General features: G+C 37.6%; 1 protein-coding gene across 20 annotated transcripts in view; it reads left to right on the top strand.

Annotated features, from left to right (window-relative positions):
- The window catches only part of RIMS1 (regulating synaptic membrane exocytosis 1), a 363,013-nt gene that overhangs the window by 192,420 nt on the left and 150,607 nt on the right, over positions 1-19,986 (top strand). For 18 of the 20 annotated variants that reach the window (XM_021393096.1, XM_021393103.1, XM_021393102.1 and 15 more), the window contains 2 exons: positions 13,535-13,878; positions 15,439-16,307. In XM_021393096.1, the coding sequence (XP_021248771.1) occupies positions 13,538-13,878; positions 15,439-16,307 (1,210 nt within the window). In that variant the 5' untranslated portion in view covers positions 13,535-13,537. Of the gene's footprint in view, positions 1-2,863; positions 2,987-13,534; positions 13,879-15,438; positions 16,308-19,986 lie in introns of those variants that run through there. The other 2 variants (XM_021393097.1, XM_021393094.1) reach the window with 2 other exon arrangements.

Here is a 19,986-nt window from a genome sequence, read left to right as displayed (position 1 = left end):
ATTCCAAATAAAGTAAAATTTCTTCTGGAGGATAAGTAAATACATGCAGATTTAGAAACTGAAATAAAAAGTAATTTCTGTTTTGATTTGCTTTGAAAAACAGCCATTATAATCATAAAGAAAAACCCTTGGTTTGAGTTCACAGAGTTTGACATTCAGTGAGGACCTTAAATCTTTCAGGTGTGTTACTTTCTGCTAGCAATAAAAGCTTATAAGGCTAGTAATACTCTTACCATCTATTTTTTTTAGGGATGAAAAGAAGTTCTTACAGTGTTTGAAAACAGAACAGTTTTTACTTCCTTAAAAAAGGCAGGGCAGGAGTTAAAAAAAGGAAAAATCCCCCCACCAACAACCAACCCTGAAGAGTTTACAAATAAGGTAGTAATGCCATGTGGTTACTACAAAAGCTAGTGGATATGCTTGGTTTCTGTTTTAGGGCTTTTGTTTCTCACAATCTGCCACTGTTTTCAGCTGTGTGCTGGGTCCTAGGTAGCTCATTTGTTACATGGTTTGTTATAGTGCACATGCGTGCGTATAGTTTTGTTAGTGTCTTAGTCTGATTTTGTCTGAATAAATAATAAAGCTTGCCTAAGAGCACCTTTCTTAAGAGAGAAAGACAACCCTAAGTCCCCAAATATCTTCCTTCTTTCTGACCTTTAAAGCCAAAACAAATATATCTGAGAAAAACTGCAGTGTTAAACTTTTTAAGATCAAACAAAATCCCAGTATAGGTCTGTGGAAAGGAAGGACAGTTTCCTCTGAAATAAGTTTTATAGGCCAATGCATTATCTCTGTTCCAAATGAAATAACCCGTGATATATGACAAGACAACCTTGTTTTGTTGCTTCTTCAGTACTGTTGTTAGTTCCTCCTATTTGTCCTATTTTCTCCCTATCGCCTCTCTCTGAATTTTTTTTCGTCATTTTGTTGTTGCCTCTTTAATTTTTCTCTTCACCTAACTTTGGTCTTTTCCATGTATTTCCTCTTGTCTTTTTGGATTTTCATTCTTCTAAGCCAACTCATCCCACAAGTCTTCCTTTCTTACACTGTATTCTTTTGGCTGGTGACAATAAAGAGCTGAAATGGTGAAGTGAAAGCTATTAAGGATTACAGGACCAGAATAGTCTGGCCTCCAGTAAACCAGTTGTATTAGAGCTGGAATAAACTGCTGATTTAATATAATCTTGTAAAAGTTACGGAGACAACCAGAGTAGAACAGTGCTGACCTTAGTGTATACTCTACTGACCTGATTAAGAAATTCAGTGTAGAGTTAAAATTAATTAAAAGATAATAATAAAGAAGTACAAGTGAATGATTAGAGAGGCATTTTAGAAAAACAAATTTACTGGAATAAAATATTTTAGAAAAAACTACATAGAAACTATAACCGGATGAGGATTAAATTGATTCGTCTATTACATTTGTTTTGTACCTAAATAAGTAAAGTTGATTCATTTTGGTGGGATGACTCTGGTGGCTATGTTACGTAATGTGAATAAATAAAAGTTCAAAGGTGGATTCCTGAGACCATAATTGGGTCGAGTCAGAACTGAAAGGAATGGTACTGTACACAGAGAGATTGTCAGGTAGGTTGGTCAGAACGATCTTCTCCATTCAATAAATGATCAGGCCTTTTGGATCCAGCAAAAGGCTGGTATATATGAAAGTTATTTTCTCTTCAGATTTATCATGTGATCGGATATATTCCTGCTTCCTACAAGCCTTGTGGTTGTGTTTAGTGTTCACCTACATCAAATAGAGCTGAGTACTGAATATGAAATACAGCTAACATCTGTGTGCAGGAAAGGTGATCCAACCTTAGGCAATAGTAGATGGACACCACCAGCTCTGGAAGCTGTTGCTACGGGAAGGCTGCCATCTATAAAGCATGGACTAAAGAAGTTCTCTCTTTGGCTGCCAAAATGATTCTCTTTCCCTTGTATAAATAAAGTGCAGGTGCATTGGGAGCTAGCATTTAATGGGGATCTAGCCAGGCATTAAATTTCTGCACAGAAACCTGGGATACACATATTAGTTACCCAGCTGAAAAGACTGCTTAATTCTGTTGAACATAAAGTTATGTTTGAAACATGTATTTGAGCACAAAGTTTTCAGTGTTGTGTAAATGTGGACTAAGGACTCATTGTCCCTATATTTGTATCATTGTGCAGTATGCATCTCTCTATTTCTGATGCTGAAGGGGCAGGATATAATTAACTGTTGCTTCTCCCCCCATACCCATAAGTCATCACTACGCTATATGTCTTTTATTTGTTTAGGAAATACAAAGCCTCATTAGATATCTGAATATACAGGTAAGTGCAGAAGATCAGAATGGTTCTGTGCTCATCTAGCAAAGTTCTGATCTCAGTTTTTGAACCTGTTTTTGTAACATTAGCTACATCAAATAATGAAATATCATTACTGTAATGCTCTGCACTATTTTACATCATCTTACCTTACTGAAACTCTCCTCTTTCCCCGTGTAATCTTCCAGTAGTACTGGAAATTCAGGACAATAACCTTTTGAAATTGGTACCAGTGATGGTCTGTGGATTGGCTGTAACAGTGCATTGTTTAGATTGGTTTAAAAATGTTTGATATTATTATGCTGGCACGAATCTCCTATTGCATTTTCCTGCCCCATTTTCCTTAACCTTGTCTTCTTAATCTTCCATTTTCAAACTCACAATCATTTATCCCTTTCTCAGTCACTCTGTAGTCTTTACTACCCTGAAAATCTAGTTTTCCTTGCAAAAAATATATTGCTTTCCCCCATTAAAAAAAATCTTAGATATCAACTCAAATTTGTTGTAGAACACTGATATTCTCTCTTCCCCTTCCTCAAATCTTCCATCCCAGAGATTCCTTTGTGCTCGAGCTTGGTAGCACAGATAGCACAGACTTAACCAACTTAGCCTCAGACTCTGCACCTGGAGCAAGAGGTGGGAGAATTAAAAGAAAGGACCATGGACATCCCAGAAGGTAGGATCAACAAAGATGAAATGTAAAAACCCAACCCCCCGAAACTTTGTCATTCCTTATGGTAGGGCCACAAAATAACATGTTGAACTAACTCATATGGTATATTGTGGTTTCTCCAGATAGTCTGGTAGCTATTTCAGAAGTGGAGGTCAGGTTGCTGGTCTTTGTAGGGCAGAATGTAGCATTGAAAAGTCTGTTTATGAGAAACTTTAGTGATAATAACAAAAGTGGGAAAAATACACCTTCCGTACTATAAGCATTTGATGCATTTACCTACATAACATAAATACAAAGCTGAAGTATTTTTAATTCTAATAAGAATGCTACAACCTTAAACGTCAGTCTGGGATAGATTGTGAATCATGAATGTGTTACTGCGTAGGAAATAAGCCTTCTTTGTGCTGTGTCAAATCCCTTACTGGGCAGTACTAACTGTTGCAAAATACTTGTTTATAAGTAGGTACCATATGATACTTAAGATCCCCCAAGTTCTATGTAGATATATTTCCACCATGATGATTTTTTTAATTTCAAATCTGAATATGAATGTGAAAATATAGTATGGCTATTTAACATGAACTTTACTCTTTCGCTAAAAATGCACTTGCTTAAAAAAAATGTTAAAGCATGAAGGATCAATCTGATAGCTGTCTGCCATAATTTTGTTTATTTAAGCTTACATTTCCAGGTTTGTCGGGGTTATGTTTAGTATTGTACCTGTATGTGATACCAAAAAGTATCTGTAACAAATCAGTCAAGAAGAAATTCACATCTTTCTTTGCTTTCAGTCTTAAAAGGAGGATTTTAAGGTCGTTTGCCACTGGTGCAGGAGGAAACTTACATTGTTGCCACCTTCTATGTCACTGAGTAACAAGCACATTAGAGGCCTGGTTTCACATCCTGATTGTAAGGCTTTGACAACTTTATTCTAGACTTCTTGTGGAACTGGGGATGTGGGAACTCTAAGCAAAAGTCATCAGACTAAGTTCCCTAGCATAGGATTTGGTGGGTAGCAGAGGGGAAATTCTGCCTAAGTAGAGCTGGTAGTCATCCACCTTGATTGTCTGCCAGGCAGCATGTAGATAGGCAATCAAAGTGGTTACAGAAAGCCTCTGTCAAGTGGCACAGCAGAGATCATTACAGTGGGATTATCCTGCAGGATGTCAAAAAATTCCGCTCAACCAGAATGCTTTTGGGCGTCTGTTTGACCTGACAGATCTGAATGCACTGCACAAGCTGCCTTATGTTCCCTAGGCAGGTAGTTACTGTCATCTGTAAAAATCTTTATCCTAATGTAGTTGTCACTCTGCATGTCAATCTAGCTCGTGAGATATTTCCACTGGGAATACTCCTGGATTGCCAGCCATCCCCTGTTGCCTTCCATTCCTATTTTCACAGCCAGTAATGATCCTCTTGTTCCTCACAGCTCCTTGACTTCTACATTGTGTCTGTGTAGCTCTCTGCTATTCTCAGCCCCACTGTCTCATCCTGTAGAACGAAGCAGTCTCTGTAAATTTTGCTCATCTGTGTCCGTTGTTCTTTACCTTGAATTGTCCCTGCAGACTGAGTTGCTCGGAACAGATCTGCTAGTCACCCCATAGTGGCACATAGTGGCTGTCAAAGCCAATATATTCTCCTGAGTAACTCAATAGTGACATGCATTTCACAGGTTGGGAACTTCTAATGCAGGTTTTAGGCAGAGACTCTTGAATCTAGAGAGAACACTTTCAGCTGTTAAGACCCTCAACACAGAGTAAAGAAACATAACCTTTGAAATCTCCAGAGATGCATATGTATGACGTAAGTGTAAGACAAATTGGTTCTCCCTAATTCATGCTGAAAGATTTCAAGTACTCAGTCACTCCACCAGCATTTGGTGGTGGTAATCTTAAGCTTTTGGAAAGCTGAGGAAAGTAGCTATGTTTATAGACTTTCATATGCTACTGGAAGAAAAAAAGTCAATTTATTCACTTCAGTGGGCTTTGCATCGACCCTGATGCTTTTCCAGTTCAGTACTTTTCAGATTTTATGCACTGTTTGCTTTAAGGCAGAAACCTATGTATGATGTGTGGCGAAAGAGAGACAGACATTCTAGTAGTGAAGTACTGCAAGCATAGTAATAGTTAATGTAGTTGCAGAATCTCGGTGTGACAATATTTAAATTTCTCTGTGCTTTACTTCATGCAGAATCACAAAATGGTTGGTCCTGGAAGGGGACTCTGGAGTTCTTCTAGTCCAAATTCTTTCTCAGAGCAAAGTAGATGAGGTTGCCAGGGCCATGTACTGTTTGGTTTTGAGTGTCTCCAAGAATAGAGTCAATAATAGTATGTTGAAGTTTCTTTAAACTTGAGAATATAAAATGAAGATTGAGTTTATGCCCATCAAGTCACCTATGACCTCAATCAGTTGACCCACTTTCAAGTTCCTTCCAGAGTTCCTTCCAAGAGCTTTGTTGACTTCAGGAATCCTAATGTGAAGTTTACATGTGTTTCCATTTTGACTTTCTTTACAATATCTTTAATTCTACACATTTCCAAATTATTTTGTCGTAAACTATATTCCATTCGATACAAAAATTCTCTCTTGCCTCTCTGTTTCTGATACAGTTTGTGTAAAAGACTATTTGTATAAAAGTTTGTGTAGAAGAGAAGTATAGAATTATAAGGAACAATATTGTAGCGCTACCCCCTGCAGAAAATATATACATGCTCAAGCACTAGTAAGGACATTTGTATACTTTTACTGCAATTTGTAAAAATATAAGTGAATGTATGGTGTGAAAAGCTTCTGGTTAGTTCTCTGTTCCTTTTGATTGACAACTAAAATTTGATACCAGTCCTAGCTTTAAGCTGTTTCATGCCATGCACCTTATTTTGTTGGAATTCTGTCATTTTTACATTTTTTTCTGTGTTCCATGTATATCTGTAACTATGGAAACCATGAAATGGATAAGAGTACAGTTGATGCTTTTGTGGCTCATCAAGACAGCCAAATGTTCAAGTAATATTAGGCAAAACTTTTTTAGGAAGGTTAGGAAAATGCAGAAAATAATTGATGAGATCATGATTTCTAGTGTATTCTAATGGTATGCGACAAGTGGAGCTTGCTAGAAAATCTGACTACCAATGTACAGCTACTGCACTATCAGAAATAAATTAAGAAATTGACATTAATTCAGACAAGAGAAGTAAATTTAATAAAGGAATGTATTGATTCATTTATGAGGAAATCATGAAAGTTTAGACAAAGCTTTCTGAAGCTGTGATTATTGTTGGTACTTAGAATTCTTCAGTTACTGAGGAAGTGAAAATACCAAAGGTGAACTAGATGGTATGGACAAATAAAGAAGGAGTGAGTGCTCCGATATTCAAGAACTGGCCTAAGGTTAACTACAGGAGCTGTGGAGAAATCAAACCATTGTGGTGTTTCAGACTGTTGATTTTCAGAAAAAAAGGTGTTATAAGCCTTATTGTGACCTGCAGATGAATAATGACTATATTGTCTAACACCAACTTTTTTGAGGGTTATTCTTTGTTTCCAAAAATGGAATTCTTAAGACCAGATGAAGTCAGTGCAAATGATTAAAACTTCCTGAACCCCTTTGATTTTTAGCCAGTCAGGGTGAGTCATACTTTCCTTCATTCCTCCATTCTCTTCTCCTGGTACAGTAGCCTCTTATGTCAGATTCTAAGTTCTGTAGATTTTTGATAATTTTAGTTAGAACTAAAACCAGTTCTACCAAATTCAGAACTATTGCTGAAAGGAAGTTCAGATCCAAGGTTTCACAGATTTGTCCAAGGTCTAGTCTTGCTGTACAGTCAAATTTTAACAGATTTATTTGCAGGTAGAGATGATTTCAAGCTGTTGTAAATGTACTGATGTGGATTTTTAAACAAAAACTCTGACTTCTTCATTAGCCAACCTGGTTTCTTCCTCACTTGAACTCTGAAGGCATTCTCAGAGAAGTATATTGTGATACTGACTGGGTCCTGAATATGTTCTATTTTAGAGATATTTCATATGGTAACTTTGTATTTGCCTGAATTTATCACTTCCAGCGCTCATTTTACTGCAGGATTATTCCATAAATGTTTAATTTTTGTAGAAGTTGTCAGGAGCTTTCTGAAAGATTGGCAGCTGTATCCGAGAGCTTTTGGCAGCAATGTGTGTGTAGAAAGTTGACTGCTTTTTATTTTAATTTTATCTTAAAATGACTAGTAATGCTGTTGATAGCAGCAGTATCAACAAAATTGACATAAAAAGGGCTTTATTAACTGGACTTGTTGCTCCACTGTACATTTTCTGTTTCTTTTTATGGACAGCTTATAACTGTAGATTTGGAAACTTACGGTGGCAGGATTATGATTTTCGAGATTCATGTGGGGTTCAGTTACCTAAAAGTAGACATTTGATACTATTTGATGACGTACTGTACATGACACATGTATGTGGCTGGTAGATGTGCTATAACACTTGTGGCAGGCTTATGCCCTCTTAATTGGTCTGTGGCAGCCAGGTGGGATGTACTGACTTATCTCTAGTGGCACAAGACTACCATTAAGTGTGATGTTTCATTTTATTTCATTGCTTGAGAGTTAGTGTGTTCTCATTGGATCCTGTTGGCTATATTGACTAGATGCCCATTGATAAGAATGAAAACTTAAATAACTGTCATTCCTGTAGATATTTCCATGTAAACACAGAAGTCTTCCTTAGTTGTACACATGAAGTTTGATTTGTCAAGTTAACTATGAAACGCAAACAGAAGAAGTATGTGAAATGCTACCTCTGGTGCATGTGGGAAAATCTGGTGAAGTGGGCTTTCAAACATACCTCTTGGATGCTGTCAGTCAAATATCTGAGCGGCAGCACAGATTTTAAGATGACAAGTAGTCCTATTAGCAGTGGGTCCTCTTTTCTTTCAGGTATATCTTGAAGTGCAGTTTTACTATGTGTATTCTGTGAAGTTGATAAAAGATTGCACTAATGAGATGTTTATAGGGCATTTGCAAAGTTGCCTTTTTTTCTTGAAATTTGTAAGAATACAATCTCATGAAAACTTCTGTGCCTATGGAAAATTTAATTGCATTTGTCCACTGGGGTAAAATATTGTTGGAGAGTGTGAGGACAAAAGGGGGAAGAAACCAATCAGCTGTCAGCATAAGCCTGATTTTCTTGGGAAGCTGGGATAAAAATATCCAGCTGAAATCCTAAATTATGAAGAAAGTCTGCTCTGCGCAGAGTGGAAGAACAGGGAGTACTAAAATGGCAATATATCACAGTCCTGAAATGGCTGAGCCCCTTATGTCTGATGAACATCAGTGTGGGCAAAGCAGTCCCCTCCCTGCTCAGAGAGGCAAGAAACAGAATTAATTGTCCTTTTGAACTCTTGTTCCAAAGGAGAGGCTGCAGCAAAAGCAAGACCTAGATTCCTAGGCTACTTCTGTACTAACAAATTAAACGTAGTCTGGATCTGCTCCGGGGTGTTACTGTTACTGAACTGGTAAACTGACAGAAGGCTACATGGCTTACTGTTGGTCTTCTGCCCACTAGCGCTTTCCCATCAGTTAGGTCTTCCTGGCATTTTTTGAGCTGGGGTGTTCCAGAGATCATCTCCAGGAGGCAATTTGCATGCAACCACCTTGCTTTGAAGCATAGCAGAGATCCTAGTGTAAGTGCATATCGTTTCGTTTCATTTTGTTTCCGTGCTCAAAAATGTTTGTGTAAGCATAATGTGCTGGTATTTGAAATGTTTTAAGTTTTCCAAGTGACAGTAAGCCACTGTACTGGAGAGGCATCCTCTTCCCTCCATTTGCCTGTTTCTAACAACATTATTTAATTGCTCATCATATCCCTCCATGAGAAAGATTTCTGTGGCAAAAAATTAACCCAACTGAAAAATACAGATACATTTCTACTATGTTTTCAAGTTCAGCTGGTTACTGGGACCTGCCAGTCAAAGGAGAAGATGCAATGGGTTATGTGGTATGATGAAGCTGGAAGCAAGGAAAGGAGAAGACAGACCAGGATAGGGAGAAAGAAGAACCAAGTGAGAGGGAGAAGAGTGGTGAGAAGACGTTCACTTTTGGTGATCAGGAGACATAGATGTAATCAGCTGCCCATATAATTTTGAAAAATGTATTTATTGAAAGCTTGGTTTCACGAGTACATTTTCATCAGAAAAATAGAGTTGTTTGCTTATTTAGATCTTGGACTTTTGAATGTAAGGATTGAAATAGATTTTCAGCTTCATTTCTTTATATTTTCATGGAGTGTAGGAGTTACAACCCTTTAGCTACTGTTTTATTACATAATTCATTTTGATAGTAAGAGATGAATACAATGTTACTTACTGATTTGTTTTCTGCTTCTTTTATGTAACTTGAGAAAAATGAAGTGCTATGTAGTTTAATTCAGTTGCATGAATGGAAAGTATCATGAGATAAAATTGATAGCGTTCCTTCCATCTGACTTTAAAGCAATGGTGTAGGATGGTGGCACAGCTCTGCTGAAGTTCATGGTGTCTGTAGCACAGAAGAGGGTCTGCCTAATTAGATCTGCTTGAAATAACTAGTGCCTTCTAGAAGCGTATGGAAGAAGGTGGCTAAAAAAAAATGAACAATAGCGATAAACAGAAAAAACATTGTGTAGAAGTCTTTCAGAAGGGAAATAATTCTGATAGTGTGAAGGTTCAGCAAGGAATACCATATGGCCTGCTGTATTAATGCACCTAATTATACCTAATTTCCTGTGTGTAGATGAAGCAGGATTCATGGGTGTTTGTGCAATTATGAGTTTGCCATTTCTGATCTCATGAGGGGTGAAGGATTGTACTCACAATAAAGCCTCCTGAGTGTCTGGGCTTGGGTAAAGAATTCTGGGGAGTTTGCTCCAACTTCAGTGTGAGTTAGGCCTGGCAAGAGGTGCACAAATTTAGTATAAGGTTTGTTTCCCTTCTAACATGGTCTTAGCCTCCCAGTGCATGCTTGGAGGGAAGTCTCCAAATTAGAATATGACAAAAAAGCATTTTCTTCACTCTAAAATAGAGTTTTAAAATATTTAATCATAAAGAAGTGTTCTTGTTTTCATAATTGAAAATGCTCTTTTTCTCTGTGTGCATGGTTGTATATATTGTTTACTATGGGCTCTTTCAAGTTGGAATTTCATGTTGTGTTAGTACAGGAATACTGTTCCTACTCATTGTGGATCACATTCACCAGTACCTGTAAGAGTAAGTTTGAGGAATATTTTTTCTGTGAATGAAATACCCCATATTCCACTTGAAGGCAAGCATGGAATCCCTCTAGCATGTTTTCACGCAGCCTGTAAAGTTTTTGACATGAATCTGTGTGGGAATTGTTGACCCACCTCTGCTGAGTTCTGTATGTGCCATGTTGTTTATGTTGCGTAGCAGTAAAGCCTAGATCCCTTTGCTGTGCAGTGCAAATGAACATTTTTCCTGAGCCGTGCATATGAACTCTTTGGATGAGGAGCACCCATTTCTTGGTTCAGTTAAATAGCTTCATGTGCGGGTATGTGTTGATTTATGGGAGGATGCTATAAACCAGCCACAAACCCAGTAACAAAAAAAACCCACCCTAAAACTATAGATGTCTTGATTGACTTGCTGTAGTGCTGCATCAGAGCTCACCATCCAGAAAAGAGTAAACAAACTACTTCTGACGTGACAGGCCAGAGGAAAATAATCTAACACCCTTCATTTTACTGATGCATCGCATGGAGGCCCAGAAGCCACATTAGAGAACTGTAATCCTTCATCAGAGCATTTGTTTGGTTGCCTAACATCTGTGGATTGTTAAGATAAGTTATTACACAGACCTGCTTTCGTTTAGATTAGTTTGGATCACATCCCAGTATATTCAATCAGGATATAATTCCTGCATGCTGCTAAATTGCTTGCTCCACTTACTTCTCTTTAAAAATGTTTTTCAATATACAGTTTTTATTTCTAAAAATGGTTTTCAGTATACAGTTTTATCACTGAAACTGTTATACCACCTCACGTTTTTGCGTTTTTGGTTTTTTTGTTTTAAAGAAAAGCTGTTTTATTTTTTCTTTTGGTCTGAATATATCTGAAGGCAAACGTAGCATTTATTAAGTCCTGAAGAGAATCCTAAGAGGGATGGTAGTGTAGCTTCTTGTGAGTATAATGCAGATATTCTGTGTGTGCTATCTGTGATGACTGGTTTGTATTTTATGTCTAAACTGCGGTATTTAAAGACAGCTATAAGAAAATGCCTGATTTTGTACTTACGTGTCTAATATTTCTTTTTGTATTCTGTATTTGTATCTATTTGTGCATTGGCTGTTTGGATTTTATAGTAGTTTCATAAAACTAATTAAAATAGCAAAGTGATTATGTAAAGTAATGATAATTTTTGACATTTATTACATGCTTTAACAGATATTTTAAATGATAAAATACATTAAATTGTAAATGAAGTCTGTTACTCCTTTTAAGTGCTTGCATACTTACATCCATAATGTAAGATAATTATAATATTTCAATTTTGTTTTAGTATTCCTTACCATTCCTTTAAACAAGCTTCACTTTGTTAAGTTTTTATTAAGTCTTTTTTCAACTTTCCCTGTGAGTCAGTGAAATATGGACCATGCCATATTTTTGATTGATGACTTGAGTTTATAGCACCGACATAAATTTGACACACAAACGTGTGTGCATGCACACACTTGCTGTCTAATGAGATAACAGTTTGTTCAGAGCCTATAAAGGCATGTGAATTCTTTTTCCCTTTAGCCTTGCTGGTATTTTGAATACCTAAAGTAATAATATCAGACTGAAATCTATTCTGCTAAAAAATACAGTCTGATAACCCAAATTGCTGTTTTGACATGCCTTCCAGATGAAGGAAATACACCATTTTGGAATCAAGACGTTTTCTTTTCAAGGACTAGAGTTTATTTTGAAGAATTTGCTGTTCCTCTTGTCCTCCTGAGAGTTATCTGTCCATTTTTAACATAAGACCTATTTTTGCTGGAATTATTGTAGCTTTTGGTAGTTTTTTAAAAATTAATTGCTTTTTTTTTAATTGGTATTTTACTATTCTACTTACATAGAAAAAATGTAACGGTCCAGATACAGGGAAAAGTTTGATGTCTTCTCAATGTGGTTTGGTCGAACAGTAGAGAAATGGTGCTGGAAGTTGTAATGTATTCTTCAGACATTTACAGATAGTCTGTTCTAGGGTGTTTTATAAATAAATCTCCTTTATGTTATATGTGTTAAATGTCTAAAATTTTAATTTTACCATAGAAGGCATGTGCTTCCTTCCAAGCTGGAGAGTAGGAGCTTGCTGCCAGAGCTTTGTTCTGTTGCAGTTTCCTCCCTGTAATGATTGTTTTTTCTGTTCCTTTTCATTGTAAATGTTGCATGATTTTACCACAGTTGTATCATTCCTGTGTTGACACAAAATAATTTAAACATATTTTTCATTCCATCTTCTATTATCCTTCTTCCCCTCTTACTTCAGCTTCACCCATTCCTTAACTTCTTTCCACATTCAACTCTGTTTTTTTTTTTTCCATTTTCCTCATTAGTTTTCAACCTTACTTTCCCTCTCATCTGTATCTATATTTCTGAGAAAAATCCTACCTCATATATTCTTCATGCATTTTGTCTTTGTTCTAAGCCTCAAAAGCTCCTTTTGTCTTTGTCTCATTTGTTAAAAAAAATATTCTCAGACTTCACTCTGCTCAAGAATCTTTTGTTTTTCTTTGCTGGTGATTCATTCTTGTATTTAAGACTGTTTCTGCAGTGTGTAGACTTGAAATGTACACTCTCACTTTACTGTATGTGCTCCTGTTTATCTGTGTATCTGGAACTTAAGCAAAAATCCTATGCAGCAACATTGATGAACTCAGCTTAATTGTGATTGTCAGATATACATTTGTTTGTTTATTTATGATTTATCACTGTAAATCAGAGAGATGGTTTTTGATCATTTTCAAATAGTACATGCTATGGTACTGTTGGTGCATTTAGTTCCCTATTAGTAGGTTTTATAAAGGTCCTTCCTTACATCTCTGGTAAGTAGCTGTCGTGGATGTAGCTAAATGTACATGCAGTAAATTTCTATTTACAGAATAATATTCTGTGGTACAAGGAAAAATTAAAGGGAAATGTCTTGTCAGTTTTCTGTGGCAGTGGCCGGACCAGCAGCTGGGCAGAGCTCTGCTACCCAGATCCAAGCTTTGCCCCGCCTGTTGGGCCTCACCACAGCCAGCACATAGCCACTCCAAATTGAGAGAGCTAGGGCTGGGCTAGGGTTGCTATACTGGCATATATTGACAGCATATTTTGGAGAAGCTTGCAGAGCATGTGCCTGTAGGATGCTTGGCTCTGGCCAGTGCAGTTAGCGCTTGGAGAAGCATGTTTGAGCACTGGCATGAGCACAAACCTCACCAGTTTAGAGGAAATGGGAGGCCGTAGCTGACCATGACAGTGTGAGCATGTGCTCCAGGGTCCGAGGGATAGCTGCACTGACTCTTCTTGTTGTCTTTAACTAGGTTATGTGGGTATGCAATTTATGTCGAAAGCAACAAGAAATCTTAACAAAATCCGGAGCGTGGTTTTTTGGAAGTGGACCACAGCCATCACCCAGCCAGGATGGAACACTGAGTGATACAGCAACTGGTGCAAGCTCCGATGCACCAAGAGAAAAGAAAGCCAGGCTTCAAGAGAGGTCAAGATCACAGACTCCTTTAAGCACAGCAGCTGCCTCATCACAGGAGATCTCTCCGTCCAGCGTTCAGTCTGACCGAAGGAAAGGAGCTGAAGTATCGCAGCCAGCTATGGGCCTGGAGCAAAAGCAAGCTTCATCAAGGTCTAGAAGTGAGCCTCCAAGAGAGAGGTAAGGCTTTTTGCCTTGGCAGAGCCTCGAAGTTATAAATACTGGTGCCATAACATTACACAGGGCTTTTGGCTGAGCTGTATGCGAGTCTAGAGCCATGCATGAACACATCGATTCACTTACCAGGGAAGGATTAAGCGTACGTAAGCAAATACATCATCTGAAGCTTGTTTTTTGGATTGAGCAACAGAAATGGAGGGGAAGAGAAAAATACCGATGTTTTTAAGGCTATTTTGGCATACACTTTTGATATTGAATATTGAACATTCATGAAGAACAGTAATGGCACCGTCTTGAAATCAGAGTAAGTCGCATGAGACCAATCAGAAGAAACTATTACATATTATAAAGGGGGGCTATAAGAAAGAGGGGGATGGACTCTTTAGCAGGGTCTGTTGTAACTGGAGAAGGGGAAATGGTTTCAAACTAAAAGAAAGGAGATTTAGATCGGATATAAGAAAAAGTTTTTTATAATAAGGGTGGTGAGACACAGGAGCTGGTTGCCCTGAGAGGTGGTGAGTGCCCCATCCCTGGACTCATTCAAGGTCAGGCTGGATGGCGCTTGGAGCAACCTGATGTAGCTGTAGGTGTCCTTGTTCATTGCAGGGGAGTAGGACTAGATAGCCTTTAAAGGTCACTTGCAACTCAAATGATTCTATGATTCTATATTTTAAGTGGCTAAATGAGTAAATTCCTGATTTGCACTGGTTGTAATGAACTGGGCAAAAAATGCCAAATCAAGGGAGGATAATGTGATGAATCACTTGCTGCTCTTTTGGCTGCTGACTGCCAGATGATGGAGCAAATAAGGAGGGGCCCTATGGCAACAAAATAAGATTCTGCCATGGAAGATTCTCCCTTGGATAAAAAAATGGATCATTCTTTTCATAGTTGTTGAAGCTGAAAAATGAATGAGAAAGGATGGCTAGTAACCTATTGTGTGGGTGAGGTCACTGCTAGAATAACAGGAGAAAAACTCCAGTTAGGGTTATGCATAGGTATAATAGAAACCAATACCTGATGCCCTCCCCTGTTTCTGTTGACTTTTTCCCCCAGCATTGAGAGGGGCCACAGGGCAGTCATCATGCAGTTGAAGGACACCTTTTATGTAGCAAAAGACTTTCTATTTCTGCTTTGCTATCCAAAAATAAGATGGTTGTATTAATAATGCAATAGCAATGTTCTCTTCTTTTTACTGAGACTTTCAAAGGAAGTCCAAGGCTTTTCAATGGAGAGCATGGGTGATGAGCCAACATATTGCCAACAGCTCAGGAAGAAAACGATGGAGGAAAAAAGGAGACAGGGGCTTAACTTGGATCATATCCAACTTTGACTGTCCCATAGGGTACATCTGTGGAAAATCTGTGATATGTTATCTGAAAATGTATCAGTGTGGAAAGAAATAGGAAGGGAAGACTCAGTGCCACAAAATCAGTCCTATAGGCTTTGTCCTGTCCATCAAAATATGACATATTGCTGTATGTATATTGAAGTATTTTACCCAAGTATTTTTTTTGTGCATTAAATTTTTCAAATTACTGTACTCCTTTTTCATTGTAGGAAGAAGACGTTGGTTTCAGACCAAAATGGCAAAGTTGTAAAGAGTGAGCGTAAGCGTGTGCCAAAAACGTCACTTCAAAAAGAAGAACCAGCAGATGACAGGGAACGTAAAGAAAGGCATGAAAATAGAAGACTGGAAAAAGGGAAGTCACAGGACTATCCTGACTTGCCAGAAAAACTTGAGGAAGGCAAAGTGCCTGATGATGAAAAACAAAGAAAGGAAGATGAATATCATACTCGGTACAGGAGTGACCCCAATCTGGCAAGATATCCTGTTAAACCACATCCTGAGGAACAGCAAATGCGCATGCATGCCAAAGTTTCTAAAGCACGGCATGAGAGAAGACACAGTGATGTAGCTTTGCCACATACAGAAATGGAGGAAGCGGAGGTACCTGAGAATAACTTAGGAAAACGCTCACAATTACAGGGAACTCAGGACAGAAAATCTCTTGTGGAAACTCAGAGGTCGTACTCTATAGACAGAACAGGTGATGTAAGAATTTCTGTTTCTAAACAATTAACTAATCATAGTCCACCAACTCCCAGGCATAGTCCAGTTCCTATAGAACACGTAGAATACAAGAACCACGATTCCTTTAAAAAACAGAGCCGCCTTGATCCTAGCTCTGCTATTCTCATGCGAAAAGCAAAGCGGGAGAAAATGGAGACCATGCTAAGGAATGATTCCCTTAGCTCTGACCAGTCGGAATCAGTGCGGCCATCCCCTCCAAAGCCTCATAGAGCAAAAAGAGGCGGAAAGAAAAGGCAGATGTCAGTTAGTAGCTCAGAGGAAGAAGGGGCATCAACACCAGAATATACTAGCTGTGAAGATGTGGAGATAGAAAGTGAAAGTATCAGTGAAAAAGGTAAGGACCTTTATCTATATTATGCACATGGCCATGGTTTTGAGAAAAAAAAAAACAAAAACCAACAGCTGTATTTTACTCTCTCTTTTGCATCATTTTTGAACATACACCTTTGTTTCTCCCCTTCCTGTTTTTTTTTTTTTTCCAGCTGAGAAGTCTCTTATACCTGTTTATATTTGGTTTGCAGTGTTTCCTTTTGCTTTCTTAGATGAGGTTGTTACAAGTAGCATGAACCAATGAGTTCTTCTAATTTACTTCCCTCTTTAACAAGAACGGTTAGAATTTAAGAGTTCTAGTTTATTCTCTTGATGACATTTGTACAGTTGGTCATTGCTTTATCCTTTTGTCTGTATGCAGAATAATTTTCTTTGAATCAATTTAAGTTGAAAATGAGTTCTGTAACAATCTGAGAACATTGTAAAGTATCATAATCTTACTCATACCTCAATTTTAAGATATGAGACATTTTAAGACATTTTAAAATATCAAAGATCTTTCAGTTTACTGTTAAGAGTGATAGAATATCCAGCACAAAGACTTTTATACAGGAAAGAGAATTACCTAATCTATTCTCTAGATGATTTTGATCTGAAGTTTACAAGTACGTTTACATTCTGTTACTTCAGTTTGACTTTATCTGTTGCTGGTAACACTCAGCAGTAAGGAATTGGTGTAGTCCACTGCATACTTTTAAGCAAAGCCTTTCTTCTTGCCAAAGAAGTTAATCAAATTAATGAATGGTGAGTAGATAAAATAAGCATAATTAGAAAAGGCTGTGATAGATTACTGTGTGGCTTATAACAGTAGCTTGTCTTCAAGTGACATTATATGGAGCTGAATACTTTCTGTGTCTTTGGAAGTAGCTGTTAGCTCTTTAACTAGCTGTGTTTGTAACTTGAAATTTGCTGCAGGTGTTCATACCCAAAATGCCAATGGCATATCTGCATTCCCTTTTATATCCTGGCATGTCTTTGATTCAGATATGCTAATCTGTCTGTCTGTCTTTATCTGATGTTGTAGTCTCCTGACATCCCCTGAAGATCTCTGTATGCATGTAAGGAGACATCTGTTTTCCACCCCATCTGAGTAACTGTTTGTTTAACTATCTAAGTACAAACTTTTCCATTCAAAATAGGGAAGCTTGCTTTTCTGCGCATTTTTAAGGAAAGGTGGTGACCCTGCCCCTGAAATCTTGATCCAGGTTCTACTTACACATTAAAAAAACAGAAAAAAAAAAAAAAAAAACTAAAGAAAGAAAAAAAAACCACCAAAAAATCCAAACATTTTTGCATGTGAAGGATGTTCAGAAATGTTATGGCATCTGAATCCTTGGAGTTACTTGAAGTCTAAATGTAGAAGGCCTTGAGCAACCTATTCTAGTTTGCTCTAGTTGACCTCATTTTAAGGAAAGGGATTTGAACTAGGGATCCCCAGAGAGCTCTATGTGTGTGTGTAGGTGAATGTGTGTGTATGCAGTACAGTAATACCAGAAGGATATCTTTACATTTAATAGGCATGAGGTATAGCTGTTATGTTTTTTTGTTTGTTTGCTTTTTTGGCCTACTCTACTGGAGTAGAAAGAAGTGGAAAGCCTTTGAAGAGGGGATTGTAGTACTGAAGAAGAGCTAAGCAGTGTGAATACAAATGAGAAAGCAGGAACATTTTTTTTGTAGTACAGTATCCAATTATTTTTAGAATTAAATTTTTATCAGTACTTGAAATAACCTGCAGTATTTTGTAAGGACAGATGGAAAGGCAGAAATTTTTTATTACATAAGAAAATCTTTTAGAAATCTTTTAATATCTTAAAGTGAAAAAAATTCCTCAGTAGTTATTTAAAGAAAAGAAGATACAAAAAGATAAAAAAAAATACTATTATTATAACTGAGATCAGAAACCCATACCCTATGACTGAACAGCATAATTAAAGCAGAATTTCATTCACCATTCCATTAGTGCTTTGCTGGTAATGTGTGAGAGTTACGGCACAGGTCCTTAGTTATCGCACTTCAGTTAATAAGCCCTGGAGGGTCTGGAATCCATCCTCTCATCTAAGTTATCAACTCCATCAGAAATCTGGTGCCAAAATAATATAAATGGAGCTAGTACGATAGAATTATTCCCAGCAAATTTTGAACTTTGGTAAATCTTACCAATAAATCCAGAATCTTAAAATTAATATTCATATTTAGTGACTGCCTAAAAAAAAAAGCCAACAACTGAGTAAAAATCATGTACTTTTAGAGATTAATCATAACAATGTTTTGTACTCTTTTCAGTTCTGTATTGAACAGCTAAAATGTAAGTTCTCTTTGAAAAATGGCAAATGTTTTAAAGCTTTGTAGATATGTAAACTATAGGTAGAGTGGGTAAGACTGTTGAAAAATCAATAGCCAAAAATGATATATGAAGTAGGTTTGGTTTTTTTGCATAAGATTTAAAAACAATCACTGCATGGTTAAATAACTCAGAAAAATATTTCAAAAATTTGAAAATAGATGAGTAAGTTAATGTTCAGTCAACGAAGAAAGGGAGGCACCTTTGGAGAGCAACTCATTTAAAACTGGTTAAATTGATAATAGATTAGGTGCCAAATCCTTAGCAATTACAATAAAAAAGTACTTATGGTAGCTGAAGTAGTGTCTGTTGTGATCAGAATTACTAGCTGTATGCTGTTAAATGATAGTAATAAAGATTTTGCATTTTTCAGGTTGCAAGCTTGATTGATTTGCATTAAACCCTTTAGGATGCTTGTAGGATAGCTTATTATAGAATCATAGAATCATAGAATGGCCTGGGTTGAAAAGGACCTCAAAGATCATCTAGTCTCAACCCCCCTGCCAAGTGCAGGGTCGCCAACCACTAGACCAGGCTGCCCAGAGCCACGTCCAGTCTGGCCTTGAATGCCTCCAGGGACGGGGCATCCACAACCTCCCTGGGCAACCTGTTCCAGTGCATCACCACCCTCTGTGTGAAAAACTTCCTTCTAATATCTAACCTAAATCTCCCCTGTGTCATCTTAAAACCATTCCCCCGTGTCCTATTGCTATCCACCCTCATGAACAATCGTTCCCCCTCCTGTTTATACTCTCCCTTCAAGTATTGGAAGGCCACAATGAGGTCTCTCTTGAGCCTTCTCTTCTCCAAACTAAACAAGCTCAGCTTTGGTGAAAATTGAATGAAAACCATACTCTTCAAAGTTTAGAAATAAGAATTTATGTAGAACTAATGGATTTGTGTGCAGACAAGTTTGTGCTTAACTTTTTATCCCATTGTCGTTACAAGAGATCTTTTTGACTTTTGTCATGCAGTGTTTGAGAGCTGAAGATGAAATAGTGCTGGAGTTTGGGACAGTGTGAGGAGATGCTAAAAACTGCTCATGTACTTCAATGTTAATAGGTGTAATGCTTTCACATTCTGCAAACCATTTTTCCTATTTGCTTAAATGTGTATTTTGTTCGCGTGGTTGAGGCTTGAAAATACGCCTCATACTTAGGTATTGATGGCAAACTGGAGGGAACCAGATAAAGCTCACTTTGCATACTTGCAATCTTGTGAAGTCTGCACTGGGGCTTTGTGCTTGAGATGCTCCCAGAGGTAGGGGAGCAGAAATCCAATCCCTGCCCCACCAGTTTCTTCTTCTGTAATGTTGGCACCCAAAGTTGGGCATGTGACAGGG

Source organism: Numida meleagris, chromosome 3 (assembly GCF_002078875.1).
Source record: "Numida meleagris isolate 19003 breed g44 Domestic line chromosome 3, NumMel1.0, whole genome shotgun sequence".
Taxonomy (NCBI): domain Eukaryota; kingdom Metazoa; phylum Chordata; class Aves; order Galliformes; family Numididae; genus Numida; species Numida meleagris.
The sequence above is the reverse complement of the archived record's forward strand: the minus strand, read 5'-3'. Positions and strand labels throughout refer to the sequence as shown.